The 27133-nt window shown below is 59.8% G+C and overlaps 1 protein-coding gene and 1 long non-coding RNA gene across 5 annotated transcripts; one reads left to right on the forward strand and one right to left on the reverse strand.

The window, feature by feature from the left end:
* On the reverse strand, positions 1 to 25868 carry BDKRB2 (bradykinin receptor B2). 4 transcript variants are annotated; one of them, XM_062181310.1, is made up of 3 exons: positions 25846 to 25868; positions 8161 to 8273; positions 1 to 3865 (listed from the first exon to the last, which is right to left on the reverse strand). In XM_062181310.1, the coding sequence occupies exons 2-3, from the start codon at positions 8232 to 8234 to the stop codon at positions 2755 to 2757; spliced, it is 1185 nt and encodes a 394-aa protein (XP_062037294.1). In that variant the 5' UTR covers positions 8235 to 8273; positions 25846 to 25868; the 3' UTR covers positions 1 to 2754. The 4 variants fall into 4 exon arrangements, with proteins under 4 accessions (XP_062037294.1, XP_062037292.1, XP_062037293.1 ...); XM_062181308.1 differs by lacking the exon at positions 25846 to 25868 and adding an exon at positions 24121 to 24284 and having other exon boundaries at positions 8161 to 8268; XM_062181309.1 differs by lacking the exon at positions 25846 to 25868 and adding an exon at positions 24121 to 24202.
* LOC133751323 (uncharacterized) lies at positions 4789 to 10489 on the forward strand. Its single transcript, XR_009864805.1, has 4 exons — positions 4789 to 4870; positions 5567 to 6458; positions 8224 to 8294; positions 9321 to 10489. It is a non-coding gene; the product is annotated as an uncharacterized LOC133751323 (long non-coding RNA).
* Positions 25869 to 27133: the final 1265 nt, after the last annotated feature.

Below are 27133 nucleotides of genomic sequence, written 5' to 3' on the forward strand. Positions count from 1 at the left end.
TCTTTTTTAAAGGTTTATTCATTTGAAAGTCAGAGTGACAGGGAGAGAGGGAGAGACACACACAGAGAGAAAGATCCTCCATCTGCTGGTTCATGTCCCAAATAACCACAACAGCCAGGGCTGGACCAGGCCAGAGCCAGGAGCCATGAGCTTCTTCCGGGTCTCTCACGTGGGTGCAGGGGCCCAAGCACTTGGACCCTCTTCTGCTGCTTTGCCAAGCACATTAGCAGGGAGCTGGATCTGAAGTGGAGCAGCCGAGAACGGAACCAGCACCCCTATAGGATGCGGCGTCGCCTTTACCCAATACACCAGAATGCCGGCCCCGCAGCAGAGCTCTCACTATGAGTCCAAGGTGCCGGCCAGCACCCTGAGGAGGTCATTGTGCAGGAACCAAGTACAGGCTGCCCTGCAAGGCCTAGAGATGCAGTCTGCTGGGGCAGAAACAGCCCAAGCCCTGGCTCCTAAGCCAGCCCTGCAGAAGCCACTCAAAGGTGTGGGCATTCCAAGAACAGACACGTCTTCCCATGGTGCGCCATGTCCCGCTGGCATGGGAGATGCCGACAGTGGGACAGCTTTCGGGGTCTTTCGCAGGACAGATGTTCTTTATCAGGGAATCAGCACAGTGCCCAGGGCAGCTCCTACCCCAGGCCCAGTGGCATCTCAGACCGCGAGAGGACCCCTAACTGACCACTAGGAGCCCAGGGGGTGTGGCCCTGCTCCTAGGAGACCTAGAACACCCCAGCTCTGTGGATGGAGTGAGAGCTACACATGGCAAAGCGTGGCTTCCCTCCCCCATGCATACTCATGGCTCATTTGAATACTAAACAGTTCCGACTTCCTATTCCACCTGTTTGCTCCCTCTAGCCCCAAGCGTGTATTACTGGGACATCTTTTTGATCCTTTCTGGTTTAAAATTTAGAAGCTTCGGGGCTCTGTGCCATGCCATCGCTCCTGCAGGCTGCAGCCTCTCCAGGGGGCCGTGAGCTGAAAGCTGCCGGAGTCCCTGTGGTTCTGTCCTTGGCTGCAGCGGGAGCCTGGCTGGGTAATGCGGCTCTCGTCTCCCCGTGGGGCTCCAACCCTGCTGGCCACGGGAGGCAGACACGGATTTCCCAGGGGACTGAGGCTTCTGACCAAGGATGCTGCTGGTCCAGCTTCCTCCCCTGGGCTCCGCCAACACGCTGACCACTGGAGGTGGAGCCTGAGCAACTCCGCCCTCTGGTTCCGTGGGAAAGGGACAGGCAGGGAAGGCCCTGAGGGAGGGCATTCTGTCTCCTTCCCCTTCGCCCTCGGAACTGTCCATCTTGGGGGAGTGCTGTCCCCAGAAGGGGGTCCTCAAGGTCACCTCGGCCAGGGCCCAGGCTGCCCCAGGCTGTGGGCTGCACAGACGAAGGCTCAATCCACCACTTAGAGGGGTTGGTGGCCCTGGCTTTGGGTCAGTGACCTTTATGTCCTGTCGCTGGCCAGCTATCTGTAGTGGCCACCACTGCCTCCTACTCAAATTCTTCTTGGGGGTCTCCCGGGGCCACGTGCAAGTGGTCACTAGAGCTGGGTCATCCTGGGGCAGGCCTGCACTCCTGGGGCAGCTCCTGCCCGCGGCAGGGTCTGAGCTCCATGACCCAGGGGCAGGTCCCCTCAGGCCTCTCGCTCCCTCTGCCTCATCACATGGCAAACATGCTTTGTGCATGCATGTGGGGGGCGGGGTGATGGGAAGGAAAGGTGGCAGGGAGCCCAGGGAACTGAACACCTACTGTGTACAAGACACTGGTGGGTGCTGTCCACCATCCCTGGCTTCCAATCTGAGTGTCCTCCATGGAGCCCCTTCTCAACCTTAGCGTCTGTCCCTTATAACGAACGTGTCCCCACTCGGTGTGCGTAGTGAGATCTCACGTGTACATAGCACCTGTTGCTTTTCAAAGTCGTTTTATGCCTGCTGTCCACATGAAACAGGGGACACGGCAGTCCCCAGGAGACTGAGGCGGGGACGAGGTGGTTGGTGACCGGCTGAGTTGGAACCTTGGGCTCCTCACGCCTCTGCCCCTGGATACCCATGCTGTCTCGCTTGGCCTTGTACGGAGGAGCCTTCTGGAGGTTGTGAGTGCTTAGTCATCCTCGCTTGAGTGTCCAGAAGTCCAGGTTCATCCAAGACATGGCCCTTGCCTCTTCTTTCCCTTCTCTTGCCCACAGTGTTCAGCGTGCAGCACCTACAGCAAGTGCCGTCTGTGTGCTCCTCGACTCGTCCATCACGGAGGACAGCTGCCGGGTCCTGGTCCCCAGGTTCCTGCCAGGGATCTCTCAGAGTTTAACCTGCACGAATGCAGACCCAGCTGAGCAGATTAAAGAAGCCCGGGGTGATAACTGAGCACTTGGCCACGGCCCCATAGTGGGGGCGGCCGTTCTGGTGATCTGAGCTGTTATGCTGTGGCAGAAAGTGACACCACGTGGGAGGGGGCTCAGTCACTGCTGTCCCTGCCCCACGCGCCCTCCACTCCTGAGAAGGCGCAGGCTGGCTGGGGATGGCAGCCGACAAGGGCAAATGCCACTGTCGAGGTTATGGCGCCCTTGCCGGTGTGTGCGGTCTCCCATCCTCATAGCCACGCTCACTGCAATGCGGCAGCGCAGGAATCGCTCCCCTGTGATTACGGGAGACACCACTGCATTGCCCACGGTCAGGTGGGATGGCTTCTGCTCCTTCCCGGGCGCCCGCTGTGGAGTGTCTGTCCCTCACACGCGTACGCAGCAGCCCTGGCCGGCGGCTCACTGGCTGCTCCTCGTCCACTCTGGCAGCTTGTGGATCTGGCGCTCCACCGAGATGGAGGTCCGCAGCGTGCCCATGGAGCTCTCCGCCTGCATGGGTTCCAACACGCAGCCCGCCTTGGGGCAGGCCGCCCGGTACACCTCCCGGGACTTCTTCCGGAAGCGCTTGCCCACGATCACGTAGACCAGCGGGTTGAGGCAGCTGTTACTGTAGCCCATGAAGGAGCTGATCTGCGTGATGATGTCGATGACGTGTTCGTCCCAGCAGCTGGAGAGGACCCCAAGCTTCAGCAGCGTGTCCAGGAAGGTGCTGATCTGGAAGGGGAGCCAGCACACCACGAACAGCAGCAGCACAGCCAGCACCAGCACCGTGGCCCTCCTCTCCGTCTGGATCTCCTTGAACTTCTGCATCTCGTTGTTGCGCAGCACCTGCAGGATCTGCACGGTGCAGAAGGTGATGACACTCAGGGGCAGCAGGAAGCCCACCAGGTTCAGGAGGACGTTGGTGAACACCTCCCAGGAGTGGGACGGGTAGTCGATGATGCAGGCGGTCACGTTGTAGCCCTCGTCTCTGTAGTCCCTCATGGTCCGGAACACCAGCATGGGCGAGCTCAGCAGCAGGGTGCAGCCCCAGATCACCAGGCTATAGAGTTTGGCACAGCGCACCCCGCGCATCCGGCCCATGGACATGGTTTTCACCAGGGCCAGGTAGCGGTCAATGCTGACCAGCATCAGGAAGCAGATGCTGCTGTACAGGTTCATGTAGATCATGGAGTTCACCACGCGGCACAGGGCCTCCCCAAAGAGCCAGTCGAAGTGGTTGGCGATGGTGACGGCCCAGAAGGGCAGCCCGCAGGCCAAGATCAGGTCGGCCGCCGCCAGGTTGCCCAGGTAGACCTCGGCCACCGTGCAGCTGCTCTTGTGCAGGCAGAAGACGCTGAGCACAAAGAGGTTCTCGAGGGTGGCGAGGACAAACAAAACCCAGAGGAAGGGGGCCTGGATGACATTGAGCCAGCCCGACCACTCCGTGTTGGGACAACCACTGCTCTGGGAGACAGACCCGTTCAGAGCGGGCGCGAGCACTTGAGAGGTGATGTTGAGCATTTCAGCGCTGAAAGAAAGTGGAAAAGAGGCTGTTACCCCTCGGGGCAGAGGAAGAGGGGACCGTGGTGCGCAGGCGAGGGGGCTGCGACAGCCCGTGCACTCAGCAGCAAACCAGGACGCGGCGGCAAAGCCCTGGTGGGACTTGGGCTGGGGCCCTGGCACAGCCGACTCCCTGGGCTCTCAGAGTCCCCTCTCCTTGGACCTAACCCGAGCCCTCCTGTGCTTTGTCTTGCAGCTCTCCTGGGCTCGTCCCTGGCACTGGCAACCCTGAGTCTCAGGCTGTGCACGTACCTCCTGGAAGCTTCCCTGGGGAGATGACCCAGAGAGCGCATTCCTGCCTTATCGCGCGGGCTCCTCCCTAGGGAAGCTGCTCAAAGCCTTTCACAAACGAGTTACTGAAAACGGACACCCTGCCAGACGGGGAGTTTCCAGCCTGGCTCCGGGCCCACAGCCCCTCTGCCCTGTCCTGACTCCCTGGCGAAGGGCAGCGTCACAGACCCACACCGCTGTCGGCGAGCCAAGGGGTGCAGACGATCGGAGGGAGAGGGCGAGTCCTCCTGGGCTCAGATCCTGGCTCCCAGGTTTGTTAGCTGTATGACCTGGACCTACTTTCTGTGAAACTCAGTGACCCAACCCATAAAATGGGGATGGCACGATTACTTGTTAGGGTTGCGGTGCGGATCCGAGACAAGGGGCCACATGTCCCCCGATCCACCTGCTGTGCTGTTTGGCCACTGTCTGTCCTCAGAGGTTTATACATTGGGAGCCTGGTCTCCAGGGTCATGGTCTTGGGAGGGTGGTGTGGAACCTTTAAGAGGTGGGGCCTTGTGGGCGGGCCTTGGGTCATCGTGGCACGCCCATTGGCAGAGGAGTGACCCCTCCGTCTCTCTTCGGCTTCCTGTTCTGAGCCCAGGTCCTTCCTCCCCTGCACACGGTGCCCTGGTGGGACGCAGCCGGGAGGGCCCTCTCCAGAGTGGGGCAGATGCAAGTGTGGAGACCCCGCGCATGACAGGTAGGGCCCGGGCCCTTGTCGGTCTCCCTTAGCCCAGCGTCCGCGCTGCCCTTTATCAAAAGGACCTCACTGACTCCAGGCAGCGACACCGCTGGCCCGACAGGGTCCCCACCACCGGACTCCAGCAGTCACACCCTGGTGACCAGTACCGTCCGGAGGGGTTTGTGTCGGGTAATTCCTGGTCCAGCCAGAGAAATCCCAGGTCTGGACATGCACTTGCATGGAACCTCCTCCCTCTCCCTGCCCCGAGACCGACCGGAACCCGCCTGGCAACCACAAATCCCCTAAAGAGCACGGCACCGCTGACCAACCGTGAACGTGGACACCAGCCAAGCAGGCACCTCTCAGCCCCGATCTCAGTCTGTAAGAACCGTCACCGCCAACTCCTCAGGGAGCCCGGGAGTTCGGCAACGGCTGCCCGGCTCCTGGCTGTGCGCTTTGCAGTAGACATCAACTTTCTCCCACCACCATGATGTCAGCGTTTGCTTTCTCCACCTCGGGGAAGGGGCCCCAGGTCCGGGAGTTCTGTGTCAACACCTCCAACCAGTTTAGGGGTTATTCTGCAAGAGTGACATGCCCTGAACCTCCACAACTCTGAGCTACACAAACCTCTGCTTTGTCAAGTTCACCTGCCCCAGGTGATGTGTTGCAGTCACGCACACTGGTCTAACCCATTGCGTTTGGCTCCATAAACAGCAGGTGCTATCCATTCTTGCCAACCTGTGAAAACAGCCGACCTCACACGCCAGCACCACTCTCCCGGGCTTCTGCTCCCCAGTCAGCGAGCTCAGCATGAAGCCTCTCCCACGCTCAGGCGAGTCTCGCGGCCACCAGGCGGTTTGCTTTCGAGAAATGTTGCTGTCAAAGGTCGTTCCTCTCTCCCTTCCGCCAGGAGCCGGGGGTTTGGCCAGGCCTGGGTCTCGACCCTGGTTGTGTGGTCCTGGGTGACCTGAGCTTCCACCTTGATCTGGAGCAGGGCACTGCTCCCCTCCTGACTCACCTGTGTGACAGGTGCAAGGCTCCCATCAGAGAGTGGACGTGACGTGAGCACTGAGCCTCGCGGTTAAGATGCCTGCGTCCCGTGCCGGAGCCCCTGGCTGTGACCCCTGACCCCAGCTCCTGACTCCAGCTTCCTGCTAACACAGACCCTGGGAAGCCACAATGATGGCTCAGGCAGTGAGGTTTCCGCCACCCATGTGGGGGACCTGGATTGTGTTTCTGGCTCCTGGCTTTGTCCCCAGCTGGGCTGCTGTGGGCCTGTGGGGAGCAGACCAGCAGATGGAGGTCACCTCTTCCTATTGGCCTCTCAAAGAAAGAAAGAAAGATCAGAGAGTGGCTGTGAAGTCCCATGACAGGCCTGCAGCATGCCGTGGGGGCTGGGCAGGTCCTCCGGGTGACCTGCAGTGCGGCCAAGGGAAGGCAGACCCGAAGCTCTTCCCGGGGAAGTCCAGTATTGGGCAAGCTCACGGAGGCGGATCTGAGACACAGACCTGGGGGGAGCCTGCTCACTGCTCCCAGGATTTCCCGGGAGCAGCCCCGCTCTCCCCCAGAGCAGCTGCCTGGGCTGCTGGAGCCAGACTGTGGATGTGTGAGTAACCCTTTAATTAGCGCTTTTATCCCGTGAGTGTTTCCCGAGCATCTGTCCCGTGCTGAGCGACTGCCCCAGGCGCAGGGGCTCAGAGGAACTCCAAGGAACTCCCGCCGTTGGGCTCCTGCCCTGCCCAAGCCCCCGACAACTGTAGCCCAGCCAGTGCTGCAGAGGCGGGAGCAGGGCGTGGGGTATGGGACGCGGGACTGTGGTGGTGACAGGTGGAGAAGGCTGGGGGTGGCTGCAGCTGGGTCTTGAAGGGTGAGGAGGATTTCAGCAGCGGAGGGGGAGGAGGGCGGGTGGACCAGGCGGAGGGGGACGGGGGTGGGAAAGCCGCTGGCCTGTTCTGGAAGCTGGCATCAGATGCTGGGACGGAGGGAAAGCCCAGAGATGCAGTCGGGCCAGGGAACAAGACTGGTCCTCTGGGAGTGAGGACCATGCCTAATTGTCCTGACGGCATTAGGCATGGAAACAATGGTGCTGGAAGAAGGTTCTAGAAAGAGCTCTCTGGCACAGCAGTGTCCAAACTTCTGAGATGTTCCTCCCCTTGGAAAGCACAGACTGGTTGCTCCTCCATGGCTGTGGTGCACACGGGGCTCGCCCCTCGCCGGCAGTGGCCGTCATGGCGGGGGCCTTCCGAGGCCTGCCAGAAAACATACGGCCTCCGCCGGGGCTTCTTGGGCTGCTTGCCCCGTAGAGGCCAGCCACCACGGTGTGGGGACACTCCATGTGCCACGTGTGAGCCAGCTTGCTCTGGGCAGTCGCCCTCTGGCCCCAGTGAAGCCTCTCATGGCCCCAGCCCCTCAGCCTGTCCGAACCCCAGCTGAGGCCCAGGAGACACGCTGTGCTCCGTGTTCCGGTCCTGCGGGAACCGGCAGCCTCTTCTCCCCGGGGCCCCAGAGGGAGGACCTCCTGTGCTGTCCAGCCCTCGGCCCCACTTCTGCAGGCACAGAAAGTGCACCCTCGGCGGCCCAGGCTCGGGGTGTGGGTCGTCTCTGTGGGGTAGCTCACAAGCCCATTCCTGACTTCTCAGCCAGACAGCTGGTAGCCGAGGGGGGAGCACCCTGGGCCAGAGCTGGTCCTGAGAAACCTCGAGATGGTCAAAGACCCGTAGCGGGTGCAGAATCGGGAGCTGTAGGGCCAGCGCTCTGTGTCCAGGCTGACGTGCCCATCTGATTGTCTCCCTGGGCGCGGCAGCTGCCACGGGACCAAGGAAGGACCCGGGCTGGGTGTCGCCAACACTGCCAGCCTCAGCTGTTGCCAACACTGCCCTCCCCAACACGGAGCTCCCTTTCCTCTGCCCCAATTCTGAATCTGTCCCCTTCACAGTCTCTCTTTGGAGTGTCCTGGTCTCTCACCAGATGTCAGCACGTGCCCACGGCAATGTGGCTCGTGGGAAACCTCCTGGGCGTTGATGTCAACGTGTGGCTCTCTTGGCTTCATTCCCAAGTTCACCGGGGGGGCTCACCCGCGACAGCCAGGAGAGAGTCCTCCTCCTGTCCCCAGCCCAGCCCCGCGGATCCACGCTGCTGCTCCCAGCGGTCCCACTGGGAGTGGGACATTTGTTGTAGTCTCTGGCTTAACATTGCCTGGTCCCTCAACCATTGTCCAAGACACGAGGGTCCAGCTCTCCTGGGAGCTCCCCCGGTTGTCTCCCCACCCCCACCCCTAAACAGTGAGCTGGGGAACCCCTGTGACTCACCCCAGAGAGGCTGTGGTAGGCGCGGGGTTGTCGTAGACTCTCAGGAACATTGATGTCTTCAAGGCAGAGAACATTTGGACTCGGATGGGAACGTGAGCGAGGCTGAGCCTGGGCTGACCAGAGGAGAAAACAGGGTGAGTGGGATGGGAGGGGCGGGCACCACCAAGTCCACGGCTTCTGCACTGGGCACGGGGGAGGGAGGCTGCATTTATGGGTGCTGCCTACGTCCTGCGTGAGAACAGTCACAGCGCCGGCCCCTGGGAGCTCACGGTGGCCCAGTCACTGAACGTGGCCACAGACATGGCCCAGTCACTGAACACCTGTAGCAGGATCTAAGTGAACTCCAGGGCGAGCTCCCGTGAGAGCACACAGCACCCTCCCCCCGTCCGGCAGGGTGAGTGGGTGCTTCAGGTGAGAGCTGTGTGTGTGAAGCATTCTTGTGAAAACACATTTTAGGGGTGGCCATTTGGCCCAGCCAGGAGCCAGGACCTCCATCCTTGTCTTCATGTGGGTGACAGGGGCCGAGGACTTGGGCCATCACCTGCTGCCTCCAAGGTGCATCAGCAGGGAACTCGAGTTGGAAGTAGAGCCAGGACTTGAACCCAGGCCCTCTGATATGGGGTGCGGGTGTCCCGAGTGGCGTCTTAACCACTGAGCCCAAATCCCCTCATTTTAAATGGATGTTTTAGACGTTACGGCCAACACTGATTCGCTTGTATTCATCTCGCTCAGAATCCCGTCCAAAGAGACTTATTTTTAAACCATTCCTTCCATTGACTCAGTAAACCCTGGCTCTGGAGCTGTCGGGGATGAATCCCACCCTTGGCTCGGAGAGAGCCGTTTGGCCTCCCAGGCTCCTTCCTCTTGGGGCCGTGGAGGCCGTGGCCTCAACATGCGTGATGTCATCGTCTCACAGCCTAGGGTCGCCTTCGCCTTGCTGTGGGGTCCCCAGACGCAAGGCCAGTGATGGGTGCCGGGCACGCTGCCCCCACCTTAGCTGAGGGAGCCCCAGTGATGGGTGCCGGGCAGACTGCCCCTGCCTTAGCTGAGGGAGCCCCAGTGATGGGTGCCGGGCACGCTGCCCCTGCCTTAGCTGAGGGAGCCAACAGCAGGTGCTGGAAGGACTCATTTTTTTAAGTTAATTTTTTTTTATTTGACAGGTAGAGTTACAGACAGAGAGACAGAGAGAAAGGTCTTCCTTCCGTTGGTTCACCCCCAAACCGCTACGGCTGGCACTGCGCCGATTGAAGCCAGGAGCCAGGTGTTTCTTCCTGGTCTCTCATGCGGGTGCAGGGCCCAAGCACTTGGGCCATCCTCCACTGCCTTCCCCGGGCCACAGCAGAGAGCGGGACTGGAAGAGGAGCAGCCAGGACTAGAACCCAGAGCCCATATGGGATGCCGGCTCCGCAGGTGGAGGATTAACCAAGTGAGCCGCGGCGCCGGCCCCTGGAAGGACTCTTGAGCTTCCTGAAGCAGGTGAGCAGGCCCCCGACTCCCTGTCTCGGAGGGGGCACCAGGGGGGATCTGAACACGTGCATGGCCTTGCCGCGGCCCCGCTTCCTCTGCTCCCGCGTCTCTGCCATTCTGCACTCCTGCACACGCAGCCTGTCTGACTTCTTCCCGTCTGCTTTTCCTTATGAGGGCACCCCGGTCACATCAACCCCCTGTTCGCCCGCGAATCTGCCGTTTGCTACAGGGGCTCCAAGCAAGGACCTGAGAGGGGAGAAAGGCAAGGGGTCTCCCCTTCCCCGTGTTTCGTGACTGTGTGTTAAGCCGGGAAGCACCTCCCTGAGTGAGGGCTGCACACTGCAGAGTAGATACTTCCGCAGGAAGCCCGGGCACGTGACCGTGTGCCTCCACCACCTCCCCAGCGCTCACGGCTGGAGCGCGTGCCCTGCAGGTTCGCGTGCTACGTGTGTGTGTGTGTGTGTGTGTTTCCTCGTGGTGGCACGCAGGCAGCTGGAGCTTTCGAGAAGAGATCAATGCGTTTCTTTCGCAAGTGAATGCCCGATCTCAGAGACCCGGATGCATTCCTGGGCCAGCCGTGCCAGCCTCCCGTTTTCTGCCATGAACTGCAGCAGCACCTCTGTGCTGGGCTTCCCAGCCTGCTGCGCTGCGAGCCAGGAGAAACCTCTCTGCTTGTCAGTGACCCAGTCTCGGGAATTCTGCCACTGCCGCAGACCCGAGGTTCGCAACCAAGGCAGCAGCTGCAGGGTCTAGCCAGAGGCTAATGGCTAACTTCGTATCCCATTGCATTTACTCTTAAGTCACCATTCTTTAGTGACAAACACTACTCACGGGGCCAGCACTGCAGTGCCAGCATCCCATATGGGCGCCAGTTCTAGTCCTGGCTGCTCCTCTTCAGATCCAGCTCTCTGCTGTGGCCTGGGAAAGCAGTAGAAGATGGCCCAAGTGCTTGGGCCCCTGCACCTGTGTGTGATCCAGAAGAAGCTCCTGGCTCCTGGCTTCAGATCAGCGTAGCTCCGGCCATTGAGGCCATTTAGGGAGTGAACCAGCAGGTGGAAGACCTCTCTCTCTGTCTCTATCTCTCTGTGTCTGTAACTCTCTCTCTCAAATAAATAAATAAAATCTTTAATAAAACAAAAAACACTACTCATGTCCTGTTTAGATGGCTGATGGGAAGTTACAGTCCCAAGTAAGTCACTATTAAGGAAATAGTAGTACAGGTCGCACAGACACAGCAGGAGCAGCGAGAGTGGACCACCAACCACGGAAACCACAGAGTGAAAGCGGGCGGCTGGGACCCGCGTCCCAAGGGAGGCCGCCTGGGGTACCAGCTGACCCTGGGTAAATTCCTTCCAACTGCGGTCTCCGTTTCCTCACGGGGAAAAGGAGGGAATTTTCTAGATGGTTCTGGAGGCTTTGCACAGCCACACCCTGGAGAGGGGGAGGCAGTGAGCTCCTCAGGCTGAAGACTGTGCCGAGGCCCCAGGCTCAGCACACAGAGTTGTCAGAGGTCCCCTCCTCACCACAGGCATCCAGAGGCTCTTCTGGAGACGGACGCCGTGAGTCAAGCCCAGCAAGGTCCCCAGTGCAGGACGTGGGCCACAGATGTGGCTCCCCGTGGCCTCTGGGTGGCCTAGGCCCGGGCCCTGCCCAAGCAAAAGCCATGCTTGAGCCATGAGCCCTCTGCCCTCTGCCCTCTGCCCAACTCCACTGCACCAAGAGGGGCCCCTTGGAATCCAGGGAGGCAGCCTCCAGCATTCCCTGGCGCCGTGCCGTGCCAGTGTTACGTCTCTTCTAGAAATGTCGCAGAGAGCTGGCCTGCAGGGCAGCACAAGGCTGAGACCCAGGGAAGACAGAAGAGTTGGCGCCCAGCCCAGGTGTTCCCATCAGGCCTAGACCCGGGAGTCAGGCTGGTGTGTTGGCTCTGCCTCTGTTGGCTGGGCCCTGGGCTCTGGGTAGCATGGGGACAACCTCCCCCCGAGGGGGACGCTGTGAGGCCCTCCGCCTTATTTCTTTAATTTTGTTCCTACGTTTCCAAGCAACAGAGGGACCATTACTCCCTTCCCCACTTTACAGATGAGCAAATAGGCAGAGCCGACTAGAGCTGAGCTTTGAATCCAGGCAGCGTGGGCCAGAATCCTACGTTCCTCATTTATTTTTCAAGCTTTTTATTTTGGAAAAGGCTGACTGTCTCCGCACGCTGATACGGTAGCATCTCGACACTCCATGTGCCTTTCGACCGGCTTCGATAACTGCCGGCTCACAGCCAGCCAGCCTTCTTGGTCCAGTTCCGCCCTCTCCTGAGTCGTTCGATGCACATCCTGCGTGTCTATCATTTAATCTGTAAATATCTCAGTACAGAGCCGTACAAGCTAAGGACTCTTATTTCAGAAAATGACCACACAACCATTATCACACCTAGAAGCAGCTCACAAGAAATTAGCGCTCGCGCCGCGGTCCGGGCCGCGTGCCAGCTCTCGTCCTCCCAAGCATCTCATGCTGCCCGCTTCCCCAGAGTGGATTTTCTCGAATCAGAATCCAATTTGCTTTACGCGGCGAGGCTATGATGGGCCCTTCAGCTCCCCTGAGGTCCCTTTCTGTCCTTTCTTCCCGTGGTTCGCCCAGTGGATATTGGCACAGCCTGGGGGCATAGAAACAGACTGCGAGTGAGAGGCCAGGTGAGCGTCCTAGTAGCCCCGTTAAAGAAAGCAAAGGGAAATGAACTTTAATAATGTGTGGTTTGACTGAGTGCACCTGCTGCGGTTTGGCTGCCGGTTTATTCCCCCGAGGTTCAGGTGCATGGGGGCTTGGTTTCCAAGGTGCAGTGTTCAGGAGGCCCGAAGGGGGAAGCATTAAAAGGCAGGACTGCTGGACGGTCATCGGGTCACGGCACGCCACCCTCGCCGGTGGATTGACTCGGCTCTCGGGAGTCAGGCCTGGCAGGACTGGTCTAGCTCCCGCTAAAGCAGGTTGTTCTAAGAGACGGAGCCTGACCCCCGCCCAGTCTCTGTCTGGCGGCCTTGCTAGCACACGAATCCTCCTGCCCCTGACCACTGCCTTCTGTGGTTCTCTACCTCTGCGCTCTCACCGGGATGCTGGCGCCGTGCTGTATAGACCGGCCAGCGGCCTGAATTGTGAGCCAAATAAACCTCGCTTTAAGTCACCCAGCCTCGGGCATTTTGCCATAGCAAAGCAAACCGGATGAAGGCCGAGTCCGGGACCCTTGCCTTTCACAACACGAAAGCCATGTGTGGAATCAGTAGTGAGCATTTCCTATCGATGTGTTCCACACTCTCCATACACCCCAGCTTCACCCAGCTGAGTCCGGGTACCGAAGGCCACCTGCAGCGCGGGGCCACCGCAGGGGGCGGCTCGGCTGGAGAGTGTGACCACTCACTGCGTTCTCAGAGCCTGGGGGCTGTGATCCACTGAGAGACAGATGTGGGAGGGGTCTTTGACCCCACATCCTGACACAGGGCTCCTAAAACCCTCAGGACTTCCTGGGTGCTTCTGTCCTAAGGGGGCGACTCCTGCTGTGTTCCTGGCCAGCTGTAGGACTGCAGGACGGGAGCCACCTGCCAGAAAGACCAAGCCACACGCCCTCCCTCCAGGATGGTGGGGCGGCTGGAGGTTGGGTTGGCAGTCAGCCAAGCCCTTGTGAGAAAGCCTGCAGCAGAACCCCTCCTACACGGGGTTGGGAGGGCTTCCGGGATGGCGAGCACGTGGAGCTGCTGCCAGGGTGGCGCCCAGAGTGGCACGGGAGCTCCGCATCCCTCCCCGTCCGGTGCCCCATGCAGCGCTTCCATTGGCCGTCCCGGTGGGCGTGGGTCCTCCCTTGTACAGGAATCAGTGGATGTAAGGAAACATCTCTCTGATCCTACAAGCCCCTCGGCAAGCGAGCGAAGCCCAGACAGCGACGGGTCCAGTCCGGCACTTGTGATTGGCACCTGCATTGGGTCAGTCTAGTGGGCCAGAGCCCTTAACCCGCGTGGAGGAGAGTCCGTGCTAACTCAGGGCAGGGAACGGCAGAGGTGAGCTCAGCCGTCGGACACCCAGGAGCTGCTGTCTATTGGCCAGTACGGGACAGCCCCTCTTGCCCACACCTGGTGGCCGGTCCAGAACGGCCCCTCTCTCCCCGCAGCAGGTTTCCCCCGTGGTCCCTGGTTGGTGTTTTTCTGAGTGCCGACTCTGCCGGCTGCCAGCACCCATCACAGCTCCCATTTTGGACAGCTGACTATGATCACCAAGCAGCATCTTAAGTACTTTCCATGAAATAATGTACGTCACCCACACCCCCATTTTACAGGTGGGAAAAGTGGAGGCAGGGAACGATGAAGTAGTGAGTTCCCCGGTGAGTGGCTGGCGAAGCTGGCGCCTCCCCTCACTGTCTCTATAGTGTGGCCACGGCAGCGAATGAGAACCTGCGCCTTCCTGCAGGGGTCTCCCTGGGAGGCCCCGGGGGCAGGAGGGCGTCGAGGTGAGTGCCCGGTGGTCTCCATCGTAAGTTCTCCACGGCAGCTCTCGCCCAGAGCAATCCCCGTCATTGTCCTACGAGGGACTTGCTACGCCTTTTTTACAGATGGCAAAGCTGAGGCTCGCGGGGTGGGTGGATTATCTGGAATCAGCAGGTGACCCCACGCACAAACCCAGCAGAGACGAGAGAAGCAGGAAGCAGCCCAGCTGGTTGTGCTGCAGTCTATCGGTAGACCTGGCTGAGGACCCCGGCGCTCTGGGCTCGGAGGGGGCTCAGGAAGCTCCCGCCTGACCCCGGCCCTGTGCATCTGTGGGCGCCATCTGCTCAGAGCCAGGGGCTCCTCCACCACCACGACCTGCCACTTCTCGGGGCTCCAGGGAGGGGTACAGACAGGACCAGCGATGGGGCACATGTCTTGGGTCATCAAGGTGGGACCCGAGCCAGTGTGGTCAGATGCCCGGCTGGGGACTGGCACGGAGCTCATGTCCGACACGGGGAGCCCACGTCCGATACGGCAGCCATCAGCGTCGCCGTGCTAATGTTCTACGTAGTGTAGCACCCCCACTCTGGGCCACAGCGTCAGCATGTGCCTGGGAGCGGCAGGCGTGTCTGCTGCGGGGGCGAGGGGAGGGGATTACTCGGCTTGTTTCCCTAAGGTCCTTCCTTATGCCAGGGTCAGGGTATAAAGAGAGGGTGCAGGGCGCCAGGGTGCAAACCGCAGCCTCGCCTCTCGCTCGCTGTGTGCACAGATACGGAGCAGCTGGGGAGTGAGTCCCCTGTCCCCGAAGGTATTCAAGTAAAATCTGGGTCCTGTGTCTGGGGAATTTGGTCCAAGATTCCCTAAATTATGCAGATTTAAGCCCTGGGACCACGCAGGGCAATCCCCATCCAACCCCGCCAGAATCCCACCTGCCCCGTGGCCTTTCTGGTCTAAATCTGGGAGCTGTGAGTGGCCAGAGGGCCAGGTAGGAGGGGTTACAGTGGGCGGGAAGCCTCCCAGCTCTGAAGGGCAGGCTATGGCCTCAGACCCCCCAGGCTGCTGGGGAACAGAATGGCTCTGTTCTCTTGTTACACAACTCCCCTTCCCGCCCCCCCAAGAGGAACCCTGATTTGTAGCTCCCTTGGCAGGGGGTTCTCGCGCCTGGGGACAGGCTCTTCCTTGAGTCCCAGAGTGGACTGTGTGCTAACCCAGGTGGAAAATTCCCACCTCCGGAGCAGGGAGGCAGGGAATTCCTGGCTGCTCCGGGTTGCCGGCTTCCCTCTGTAGCTCACGTTTGCAGAGCTGAACCAAAATCCCCCAAGATGCCCTGCCTGTCCCGCGGTGCGTCCCACCCTCCTGGCCCAGGCCATGCTCAGGGGGTCGCCTGGGCGGCCGCCCCTCCCACACATCCTGCAGTTCTGCGTCCCTCCATCCATGCTCGCTGGCTCCACCTCTCTGAGCATCGGATTCCTCGTCAATCAAGTGGGGTTCGCTGTGCGTGGGTGCTCAGGCATCTGTTCCCCTGTGTCTGAGGATCTGCTCTGACTGCCTGTCCCCAACACTGCAGGGCCCCCCGGAGCCAGGACAACGTGGTCTGCAAGATTTAAGGGGCAGAGCGGGGTGGGAGGAGGGAGGGGGGAGGCAGGGGGAGCGTTGCTTTGATGTCCTGTGGGAATGGGGTGAGGCCAGGAGCCTGTGGCTCCCGCATGTCTCCAGGACATTCAATGTTTGGATGATTTGGCAAAGCGAATCCACAACCTGAAAAAACAGCTCCTTTCTGTTTGCTCCGTGTTTCTGAAACTCATCACAAGGGACAGGAAATGCTCCACGCGCAGAGATGTCCCTCGTGGTTTAGAAGTGGGAAATCGAAAACTTCCTCAACGTTCAGGACCAAGGGGCTGGAGAGATACACGATCCTGTGTCTATGCAGGGAAGGTTAAGCAGGTGTTAAAAAGTGTGCTTTGGGGGACGGCGCCGCGGCTCACTTGGTTAATCCTCCGCCTACGGTGCCGGCATCCCATATGCGCACCGGTTCTAGTCCCGAATGCTCCTCTTCCAATCAGCTCTCTGCTGTGGCCTGGGAACGCAGTAGAAGATGGCCCAAGTGCTTGGGCCTCTGTACCCACATGGGAGACCAGGAAGAAGCACCTGGCTCCTGGCTTTGGATCAGCGCAGCTCTGGCTGTGGCTGCCATTTGGGCAGTGAATCAATGGAAGGAAGACCTTTCTCTCTCTCTCTCTCTCTGTAACTCTACCTGCCAAATAAAAAAAATTATATATATATATATATATATATATATGTGTGTGCTTTGAAGGGTGCCAGAAAGGAGGGGTACTTCTGACAGCCTGTGACGTTCAGGAAACCTGGGCCCAAACTGTGGGACCCTGTGGCTCAAAAAGCCAGTGGCAAGGTGCGTGCCTGGCCCAGTGTGCAGCTACTGCTCGGGACACCTGAATCTCGCGTTTGGAGTTCCTGGGTTCGAGTCCCAGCTACACTCCTAATTCAAGCTTCCTGCCAATGCACACCTGGGAACGTCACCCAGGGGATGGCTTCAGTACCTGGATCCCGTCACCCAGGTGGGAGACCCAGCTTGAATTCCTGGGTCTGTCCGGGTCCATCCCTGGCTGCTGTGGGCATCTGGGGGGTGAATCAGCAGGTGGAGGACTTCTCTCTGTCTCTCTCCATGTGTGTGTATCTCTTTGCCTTTCAAATAAAATGAAAATTGTATTAAAATTGTAATAAAATTTTAAATAGAAAAAAAATCTGACAAAGTCCGGGAGGCAACATAGCAGGTGGTGGCTGACGTTGAACATGGATGGGTTCGTGCGTGGCATTTCTTGGTAGTGGTTCCCGCATTTTCTATGAAAAACATGTGTCACATTCATCTAGGGAAGCGAGAAGCCTGGCACGGCGGAGGCAAGTTCTGGGGAGGCGGCCTTCCTGGGGGACCAGAGACCTCCTCCCAGGCGCAGGACTCAGCCTGGTCCGTCATTTGCATCCCAGGGAAACAAAAGACAAGGCCAGAAGCAAATCCTGCAGCGGCCACTGTTCTTCCTTCGATCTGGGCTGTGTCACTGAGCGCCCAGCCTGCCCCAGCTGTGCAGGAGCTCCTGGGTGGGTGACAGTGTCTCTGCGGCTGCGTGGAAGCCGGAGACCAGCGTGGGTGCCTGCTGTGTGCGTGGCCTGGCCCTGCCCCCACCCCCCCCCTTGCACGCCCCCAGCCCACGGGCATGCTTGGTGCTTTTGGCAGCTCACTTCCTATCTCAGCCCCCTGACCACTGGGGGGGGGGGGCCTGGAGCTCAGAGATGTGCTGGGTTGGGGGTCTCCGCAGGCCACCCTGTCTGGCGAGTGAGGCAAACTCGCAGGTGATGAAAGAGCCGGCATGATGGAGTCCCACTGGCTGGCACCCCGATCCCAGCTCTGCAGATACTCCCGGTGGGACTCTAGCGAGCGGGGCCCCGAGCCTTTGCACCACCACTTTCTGGCACGAGGTCCTTGTGAGAATCGGAGTGGCCATCCCCGGCCCTGAGGGCTTCCTGGTGTGGGCTCCCTTTCCTGTCCCAGGAGTGCTAATGGCCTCGCTGTCCCCAGTGCCCCATCCACCCCCTCAGCCACAGAGACCACAGCCTCCTCTTGGAGGAAACTGCCCGGGGAGAAGAGTGGCCCTTATGGCACATGTGCGAGTCCGCCACTGGGCTGACCTGCAGGACACAGAGCCAGGGGACGGGCAAGGTGTCCCAGCCATAGGGATGCTGCACCTGCTGGGCTTCTGGGTCACTCCCTCCAGAGGAGGCGCCAGGCCCGAGGGGGCTAGGAACGCTCGCACTGGCGTCTTGCAGCCTCCTGGCCCTTCCCAGGCCCCTGGGCACCACTCCTCTCATTCAGCCCCACCCTGCTGTGCCTGGGGCCAGGACCTTCAACCTGGAAGCTGCCCACAGTGACGAATCTGACATGGTAGATGTGTCAGACAAGCCAGTGGTGGGACGGGCAGGCGGTAGAGAGGCTGCGTGTGTGTGTTCATGTGTGTGCATGTATATGTGTGTACACGTGTGCCTGCATGGTGTGTACATGTGTGTGCACATATATGTGTGTACATGTGTGTGGAGAGGGGGGATGAGGCAGACAGAGGCCCAGGAAGGGGAAGATGGCAACACTGCCTTTGGCTCCTGACTGAGAACACGTAGGCACAAACCCTCCCTGTGTCTGTCCCAGGCCCTCGGGGGATGGGATCCGGGGTTACAGACCATGGGGCTGTGGCAGAGCCTCGCCTGTCTCTCCCACCAGGCTCCGAGCGGCTGTGGGCAGAGGTCCATGACCAGAGCGTACCTAGAGCGGTGTCTCCGTGAGTGGTGCAGGGAGGGAAGGTTAAGCCAGCTGCCTGGTCCCCAGCATGGCACAGGTCCTTCACGCCCCGTCCTGCGGTGTCAGCGCTGCGTGGCCTTTGTCCCCTGCCCTGCAACAGGTGAGGAGGCAGAACCCTGGAATTGGGCCTCCTGATTGGCTGAGCCTAACTCAGCACTGTGGGACAAGAAGGCCACTTGGTCCCCTTTTCTAAATTCTGACCCCAAATACCAAAGTGCTGGTGGCTAGACAGTGGTCCTGTCTGGGAGCTGTTTGCCCTGTGGGCTCGGGCAGGGACCTGGGTGGTAACGGAGGGAAACTCCGAGGTGCTGGAATTTCGTCACAAGGGGTACGTGTTGGGGTGGGGGTACAGCTAGGGAGTCCATCGATGGACTGCTGCTGGCCAACAGCAAAAGCTCTTCCGCGTCTCTGAACGTGCGGGGAGACCTGGACTCGACCCCAGGCAGCTGCACCACGGCACCACCCCTTTGCCCGAGACCATCCTCCCCTCCCCGGCCTTGCCCCTGCCAGCCTCCAGCTGCCCTGCTGCTGTTGTGGGCACTTGGCCTGGGCCCCGGGCCTTCTTGGACTGGGGGCTGTTGTGGCTTGGCCGACCCTTCCACTCCAGAGAGCCCTCTGTCTTGGAGCTGGGGTCTAAGAGCTCCAGGAGGGTAGAATCCCAGGCCTGAGCCAGCGAGTGTGAGAGGGGCCGGAGCTCCTGCACGTCTACCTGTCTGCAGGTGGGGGGCCTTCTCTTCAGAGGCCCCAGATGATCAGCAACACCTCCTGGAGAACGGAGCTCCAGACGGAAAGGAGGTGTTTGTGGGGCGATGGAACCCCCAGCCCGGCAGCTCATGCTCCCTGGCACACCCTCAGTAGAGGGGACCCCAGGCGCCCGGCTCTGGCGGCAGGCTGACCTTGACCCGCCCACCTCCGTCCACCCACTCAGCTCTCTGCACGGTACACACTCTGCCTGACGTTTCATCTCCCTTCTCTGGTTCCTCCCTACAAGGCTCCTGATAACGCACGTTTTGTCATCACCATTGTCTTCCCCCTTTTGTTCTCTAGTCCTCATGCAATGCTAAACTATTCTGTATTATTCTTACAAATAATTCACTTATTTGTAATCCTCCCGGTTTAAGAATTCTGAACTTGAAAAGGAATGATTTCTCCCCGGCTTTGGCTGCATCTCTCATTTGCTAGGTAGCGTTTTATCATTTCTCAGACACCTGTGGTTTCAGTTTTCAGAAGATCTTTAGTGGAAGAGTTTTAAGGAAGTGTGTTTTCTAAAAATTTCAGGTGGTTTGGGACATTTGGCTTTTTTTTTAAGGTCTTCCTTCTGTTGGTTCACCCCCCAAATGGCTGCTACGGCTGGCACGCTGCGCTGATCCAAAGCCAGAAGCCAGGTGCCTCCTCCTAGTCTCCCATGCGGGTGCAGGGGCCAAGCACCTGGGCCATCCTCCACTGCCTTCCTGGGCCACAGCAGAGAGCTGGACTGGAAGAGGAGCAACCGGGACAGGATCCGGTGTCCCGACCGGGACTAGAACCCGGGCTGCTGGCGCCGCAGGCAGAGGATTAGCCTAGTGAGCCGCAGCGCCGGCCACGTGTGGCTTTTATATTTGATGTCAATTTCCACAGCATGCAGCCCTCAGAGTCCTTCATCTACGCCCATCTGGGCTCTTCTGTAGGACCAGGACAGCGGGTTTCTGTAAAGACTGCCTGGGGCATAGCGCGTGAGGAGGGGAATATCCCATTCCCACGCTGCCGGTGGGAATCTTTAATTTTTTGGCAAACATCCTAGAGCCTGTACCCCATCCACTGACAAATTCTTCTCCTCCCAGAAAAACACAGATGTCTTCTCCGTTTCCCCGCCAGCTCCCTGCGTTTTTTGCTTTGGTTGAAATACAGGACGCTCTCGCCCAGGCCACTCCCAGATCGCCCAGGCCACTCCCAGATCGCTTCTGTTCTGTCTCCCGACCGTGACGACGCTGCACGAGCCTCACGCTCACAGCCCTGCACACTGATGGGTTTCGCGGTCACGACCATCTTTCCTACAGCCCTGCGTTTCCTGTCTTAGATTGCTCAATGTGATTGATTTCCCCTTTGGCTGAAAGGCTTCTTAATCAAGCTTTTTTTTTTTTTTTCCTTTTCAGAAAAATGCCGCTCCCTAGGATCTGTGTCAGGGCAGCGGAGCCCACTTCTGGGTCCCCTGCGGCACCAGGCCCAGCACAGAGCATGCACGTAGTGGGGGCTCAGGGAAGGCTCTCCCCAAACAGTCACAGGCTGACTGCAATGACCCAGGCCCACCTGTGCTGCCCCTCGCCCTCAGGCCCTCCCCACCATGTAGGGGCACTCCAGAGTTTACAACACCCCACGACCAGTGCCCGGCACTCCAGAGTTTATAACACCCCACGAGCAGTGCCCGGCACTCTGCAGGTTACAACACCCCACGAGCAGTGCCCGGCACTCCAGAGTTTATAACACCCCACGACCAGTGCCAGGCACTCTGCAGGTTACAACACCCCATGACCAGTGCCCGGCACTCCAGAGTTTACAACACCTCATGACCAGTGCCCGGCACTCCGTAGGTTACAACACTCTACAACCAAGGCCTGGCACTCCAGAGTTTACAACACCCCATGACCAGTGCCCGGCACTCCGTAGGTTACAACTCTCTACAACCAAGGCCTGGCACTCCAGAGTTTACAACACCCCATGACCACTGCCTGGCACTCCAGAGTTTACAACACCCCAGGAGCCGTCAGGCATGGCCACTTCCGGCTCTGCCATGTGGCTCAGCTGCCCAGGTCTTGGGCCCTTTGCCACTCCCTGCCCTGGAGGCAGAGCTCAGAGAGGCCAGAGACATTGGGGTGGGTGGGTGGGGAGGGGCCTGGCTGAACCCGGGGTTGGACCCTTGAGGGAGTCGGGATGAGGGCCCCTTGCTGTCACCACCACCTTCCAGAGCGCTGCCTGGGAGCTTGGGCGTGCGTGCGGGTGGTGGGGCGCTTTTCCCTGGGGTCCCCCAAGCTCCGGAGTCCCTACCACAAGGCAAACACAGCACCTCCGACAGTCCTAGGCCGTTCCTTCTGCCTCTGTGGCCATCCCTGGGCTCCCTGGGCACCCGCAGTGTGCCTGCCCCAGCCTCAGGACAGTCCTCAGAGGCGGGGTGATGCTTCCCATGGTGCAGGGAGAGACCAGAGGCTCAGCAGTGCCACAGGCAGGATTCGAACCCAAGGCCCTGTCCTGCTCTGCTCCACACGGCGATGGTTTATTTTGGGGGTGGGGGCTCACACCTGTTAACCCGCAGAGCCCTGTAGATCCCACTTTGCTGACAAACACCTGACACCTCGGGTATGTTTTGGGGCGGTGGGAAGTGGGAGGGGGGATTGGGGGCAGAGGACGTGGAGGAGGGATTGGGATCTGGCCGTCCTCCTACGGGGCAGGCTAGGGACCCTCGATCAGAGAACACCAAGGAACGGAAAGCAGGCCCGTTGCTCCGTGGGGGTCGGGTTTGCCTGCGCCCAAGGCAGAGCGCCTCACGAGTGGAATTCTCCCGAGATGGAACAGGCTGCTGTGTAGACACTCCCCACCCCCGGAATCACGCACACTGAGCAGAGACCCGGGGGCTCCCTGGCCTGACGGAGGGGACGCAGGCTTAGGAGCTCTCATGACCCCGGAGCCCTGGGGTGCTCAGCGCCTTTCCAACCCCGGGTTGCTGTTTTCTCTTGTTTCTGGCAGGTTTAGGTTCACAGCAAAACTGAGGAGCAAGTTCCAGAGGCCCCGTGGACCCGACCCCTAGGCATGCGCAGCCTCGGGGCTGTGTGTCCAGACCTGGTGAGCCCGGAGCTATGTCGGCGCCCCTGAGCCTGTGGCTCTGTTAGGGCCCATTCTCGGTGTGGGGCTCTATCTGGCTTGGACACAGTGTCCCGTCACCTCCCACCGCTGGAGTCCCACAGAGCACGGCTTCGCTCTCCTATAGCCCCTCTGTGCCCTGCATCCCCCGGCCACCCACTGACCCTTCCACCCACTCCATAGGTTTGCATTCTCCAGAATTTTCTAGACTCTCATGCGTCATTGGCCCCACACTGTGTGTTGCCTTTTCATAGTGGCTTCTTTGACTCAGTGCAGCCCGGTCCTTCGGGGCTGGCTGTGAGGCGCGTTCCTGTGTTCAGTGACCACTGGGTCACTTAGCAGGACACCCTGGTGCTGCCTCGTCCTGGGCCGTGGAGACACTGTCGCTGCTGTCATCTCTCGGCCAGTCTGTAGGGCCCTCCCTGACCCCACGCAGCACAGGTGAGAGGAGCTGTTGCCCTCAGATGCCAGTGACTGCTCACCCAGGCGGTCGCCGTGTGAACAGAGGCCACACGGTGTAGCTGTTCCCCTGCCCAGTCCTGCTGGTCAGTCTCTGCCAAATGCGGCTTAATCCTGAGTGCTTCCGCCCACCTGGCAGGCTCTGTCAATCATCCGGACCACCCCGTGGGTGAAGGGGGCAGAGCCCGAGTCCCCAGGAGGTGGAGGGACTTCTGGGGACATTGAATAAAGGGTGTGGCCGAGCCGCGTCCCCCTGAGACTCGGCTTCCCCATCTGTCCTGGGAGGGGCTTGGGGTCTGGGGCGTTCAGGGCAGAGCTGGCACGAGACCCTGGGGTGCTGCCTGTGGGGCTAGCAGGTGCGCCTTCCAGCCCCTGGTTGCTTCCCCACAATCCCTCCTCCTGGCTGCCCCCTCAGAGCAAAGTCCCCTCCAAGCTCGTGGGATTCACCACTGCTGAAAGTCCCCCAGCACCCCATCTGCTGCGGTGGCGTCGTCTGGGGTCACTCGCCCTGCCCCCAGCCTCCCAAGCTCTTCTCTCACTCAGAGAGGGTACAAGAGGTGGGGTTCGTGCTGGAGCCCCTTATTGCCCCACACCCGGGCTTGAGCTCCACTTCCTGTGGGCGGCAGAGCCACAGGGAGCCAGTGACTCAGTGAGGCGCATCCTAACCTGCCTGGGAGAGCCACGCCCACTGCCCTCCCCCACCCAGACTCAGGGAGCAATTTGAGTAGCGGCTACTAAGTATTGACCGCCTACTGCATACACTGCCTACAGAACCAGGCCTTCCTTACAGCTCAGGAGAGCGGGACAGAGTAGCTCGCCCGACAGTGTCCCGCAGAGCCGGGGGGCTGCCCCTCCGTGCTGGATGCCAGCACTGGCAAGAGGGACCGGAGCCTGTCCGAGATGGCGGCACCACCACCCACCACCCACCTCCCCAAAGCACATCACCCACCGTTTGCCAAACCCGCTCTTTCTGCTGTCTGATTGCCTCCTGCCGAGCCCAGGAAGCAGAGGATCAGGGGCCTTTGCGGACAGAACAGGGGCACAGAGAGGTTTAGTCACCTATCCAGCAACACACAGGGCCCACGGGCCGCCCAGCTGGGAGCCAAGGGCCCCACACGGCCCTGCCATCCCACCCTCCCTCCTGCCGCTGTATCTGTTCAGAGTCTACAGAAATCAAATCCCTAAACAGCTCTCAGCATGCTTCCGGGAAAAGACGAAACCTGGAACCCGCAAGACAGGTCCTCCTGCCCGGAGCCCCCTCGGCAGTCACTTGCCAGACCCGGGGAGCTTCCCCCAACTCCCCAGGACCTGAGCGAAACTTCTCCCGCAGCCGCGCGGGCACAGGAGAGCTGCTGGGTCAGCCCCCGCCCGGCACTCGGCACTCACCTTGTCCGAGCGGCCGGGCACTGGGCACTGCGGCGGTTCCCTCGGTTCCCTGGGTCCAGCCAGCAGAGCTGCTGGTTCTCCCCACCCCTCGGAGACCCGCGGGAGCTGAGAGGCGAGAGGCGGCGGGAACAGCTCATCTTTCAAGGGCTGGGTGGTGATGTCATAGCCCTCCTGGGCACCTCCTCCCGCCACCTCCAGCCCAGCAGTGCTGTGTCCCTGTCCTGGGCTGCCGCCAGCCTGGCGGCAGTTTCCCGAACTCCGGGGGCCTGCAGAAGCCAGGCAGGGATGGCTGTGGCCGCCCTCAGAGCTTCAGGGGCCCCGTGAGCCACAGGGAGGTTCCTGCCGTGGCCCTGGCTGACCAGGACAAAGACGGAACACTCCCAGCTTATCCTGGTTGTTTTGTGTCTGTGGTGAGGGTGTGAGCAGGCAGCATTTACACCCAGGGGACCCGGGGCGGGGGAGGTTTCCTGACATTTCTTTTTGTGCCCTGTTTCTCTCCAGAGGTTGACTGAGTGGGGCAGAAGCTCAGAGCCGGCTCCGGAGAGTGAGCACCTGGCCCGGGTCCTCTCTCTGCTGACAGGTGAGCGAGCTGCTCCGAGGCGCGGCCATGCCTTGGGAGATGTGTGGGATACATTGCTCCCCCCTCCAACACCCCAGCTTCCTCGGGTCACCCTGTAATCTCCCCGACACAGCCCTTAACTCACCTGGACCCGAGAAGGTAGGGGCTGGGAAGTGTAGGGATATTTGGACAATATATAGTTGACAGGCAGGGGCGGGGGTGGGGAGAGCGAGAGAGAGGCAGGGAAAGAGAGAGGAGAGAGAGAGAGAGAGGGAGAGAGAGAGAGCTCCCATCCTCCCGTCTGCTGGTTTGCCCCCCAGATACCCACCATGGCCAGGCGTGGACTAGGACTGGAGCTGGGAGCTGGGAACACAAGGCAGGTGTCCCGATGGCTGGGAGGAGCGCCATCACACTGCCTCCCAGGGTCTGTGTCGGCAGGGAGCTGGAGCTGGAAGCCGGAGCTGGGTGTCAGGCGCAGGCACTCCTGTATCACAGGTGGGCGGTCACTGTAAGGCTGAATGCTTGCTCCTCCAGCACTCTCCCTGAAGTCCTAAAAGCCTTCCAGCAAAGGAGACCACGGGGGCGGATGAGGCTCAGTGGGTTCGGCTGGCACCAGGGATGTCCACATCCCATAGAGGAGTGCTGATTCTAGTCCTGGCTGCTCCACTTCTGGTCCAGCTGTCTGCTAATGCACCCGAGAAGGAAGCAGATGATAGCCCAAGTTCTTGGATCCCTGGCGCTCATGTGGGAGACCTGGATGGAGTTCTGGGCTGCTGTCTTCATCGTGTCCTAGCCCTGGCTGTCGTAGGCATTTGGGGAGTGAACCAGCAGACGGAAGAGCTCTCTCTCTCTCTCTCTTTCAAGTAAATAAATAATAAATAAATACACAAATCTTAAGAGATAACGAGAGAGATACCGGGTAAGAGTGGATCAGATGGAGTTGTACAAACAGGAGGGTCGAGCCCCAGCTGCTCTCTCCTCTTCCCCTGATCCTTTCTTCCGTGGAAGCCAGTGGTGAAGTCCAGCGACCCCCAGGAAGGTTTGGGGGTGGCCTGGCATCTGGCCTTGGCCCTGGCCTGGCATCTGGCCTTGGCCCTGGCCTGGCTGTGACCTGGTTGTATAAACTTGAGTCAAGTCCTGCTCTGGCTTGATCTTTGCTGACTCACCTGCACCCTGACCTGTTCAACCACGTTGGGGCTGCTTGGCCTGGGGTGTCTGCACTTCCCCGGTGGGGACCGAGGTCCATGGATGGGCTCTTGGAAGCCCCTTAAAACAGTGCTCCTGGGGCCCTCGCTGTGGTGTGGTAGGTTAAGCCACCGCCTGCAGCGCTGGCATTCCGTATGGGCTCTGGATCGAGTCCTGGCTGCTCCTCTTCTGATCCAGCTCCCTGCTAATTCTGCAAAAACAGCAGGAAGATCGCGCAAGTGCTTGGGCCCCTGCACCCATGTGGGAGACCCAGAAGAAGCTCCTGGTTCCTGGCTTTGGTCTGGCCCAGCCTTGGCCATTGTGGCCATTTGGGGAGTAAACTAGCAGAAGAAGACCTCTTTCTCTGTCTCTCTGCCTCTGCCTCTCTGTAACTCCGCCTTTCAATAAAGAAATAAATCTTTAAAAAAAGTGCTCAGAACTGCGTGTGTTTCTCCCAGGGAGGAGGAGCCTTCACCACATCACTGAGGGGATCTTTGATCCCAAGCGTGCTGTCCCACATGTGTCCCACGTGCGCAGAGATGCCCTGGAGCTGCTCCCAGCCTGGACACTGTAGGTCCTGCAGCTGGGAGAAAACCCTCAAAGGCTTGAATCCAGTGTAGTGGTGGACACCATGGCTGGGGCAGCCCCATGGCATCTGCCCATCTTCACTCTTCTCCACCCATCACGTATAGAGTTTTTTTTTTTTTTTTTTAAAGTGCTGTCTTGACCCAATTCTGAGGTCCTGGCCAGGGGCCGGTCAGCTCTTGAACAGCTGACTCCAGCCACTTCCCTCAGCAGACTCGAACACTCGGGTCCACCCTGCTCCTGTTCTAACCACCTTGCGGCCGGGGCCGAACAGCAATGGGCAGACCTGATGCCCGGGACTCAGGGCATCTTTTATATTAATCAGTTCACAGGGAGCCTGAGACACCTGCTTGCCATACAGAGCTGTCTTCTAGAGCCCAAGCTTGCTGGTACCCTGTCCCCCATCGCAGACTCCTGTGTGGCCCCGCCTTAGTTCTTGTTTGGAGCTGTAACTCACAAAACACTCTACCTTTCATCTATGTATTTGTCATTAAGTTGTGTCTTGTCATCAAAATAATTTTTAAATCATAGAATAATTGCATACTCTTCTATTCATCTACACTTGTATCTCCCTTCTTCTATCTACATACCCAAATACCTACACGTGTATCCACCCATCCCCTCTCCCATCTATCCACTCATGCATCTACTCGCCCTCCTGTCCATCCATCAGCTATCCACTCA

This window comes from Lepus europaeus, chromosome 22, assembly GCF_033115175.1.
Source record: "Lepus europaeus isolate LE1 chromosome 22, mLepTim1.pri, whole genome shotgun sequence".
NCBI lineage: Eukaryota > Metazoa > Chordata > Mammalia > Lagomorpha > Leporidae > Lepus > Lepus europaeus.

Excerpts from the sequence above, each read along its gene's own strand:
- BDKRB2 (XM_062181308.1), bottom strand. The coding sequence starts at position 24,257 with ATGAGCTGTTCCCGCCGCCTCTCGCCTCTCAGCTCCCGCGGGTCTCCG. Across the intron at positions 8,269-24,120 it reads TGCCCGGCCGCTCGGACAAG|GCTCAGCCTCGCTCACGTTC; the intron begins GTGAGTGCCGAG and ends TGGTCAGCCCAG. Across the intron at positions 3,866-8,160 it reads CCTACCACAGCCTCTCTGGG|CGCTGAAATGCTCAACATCA; the intron begins GTGAGTCACAGG and ends ACTTTCTTTCAG.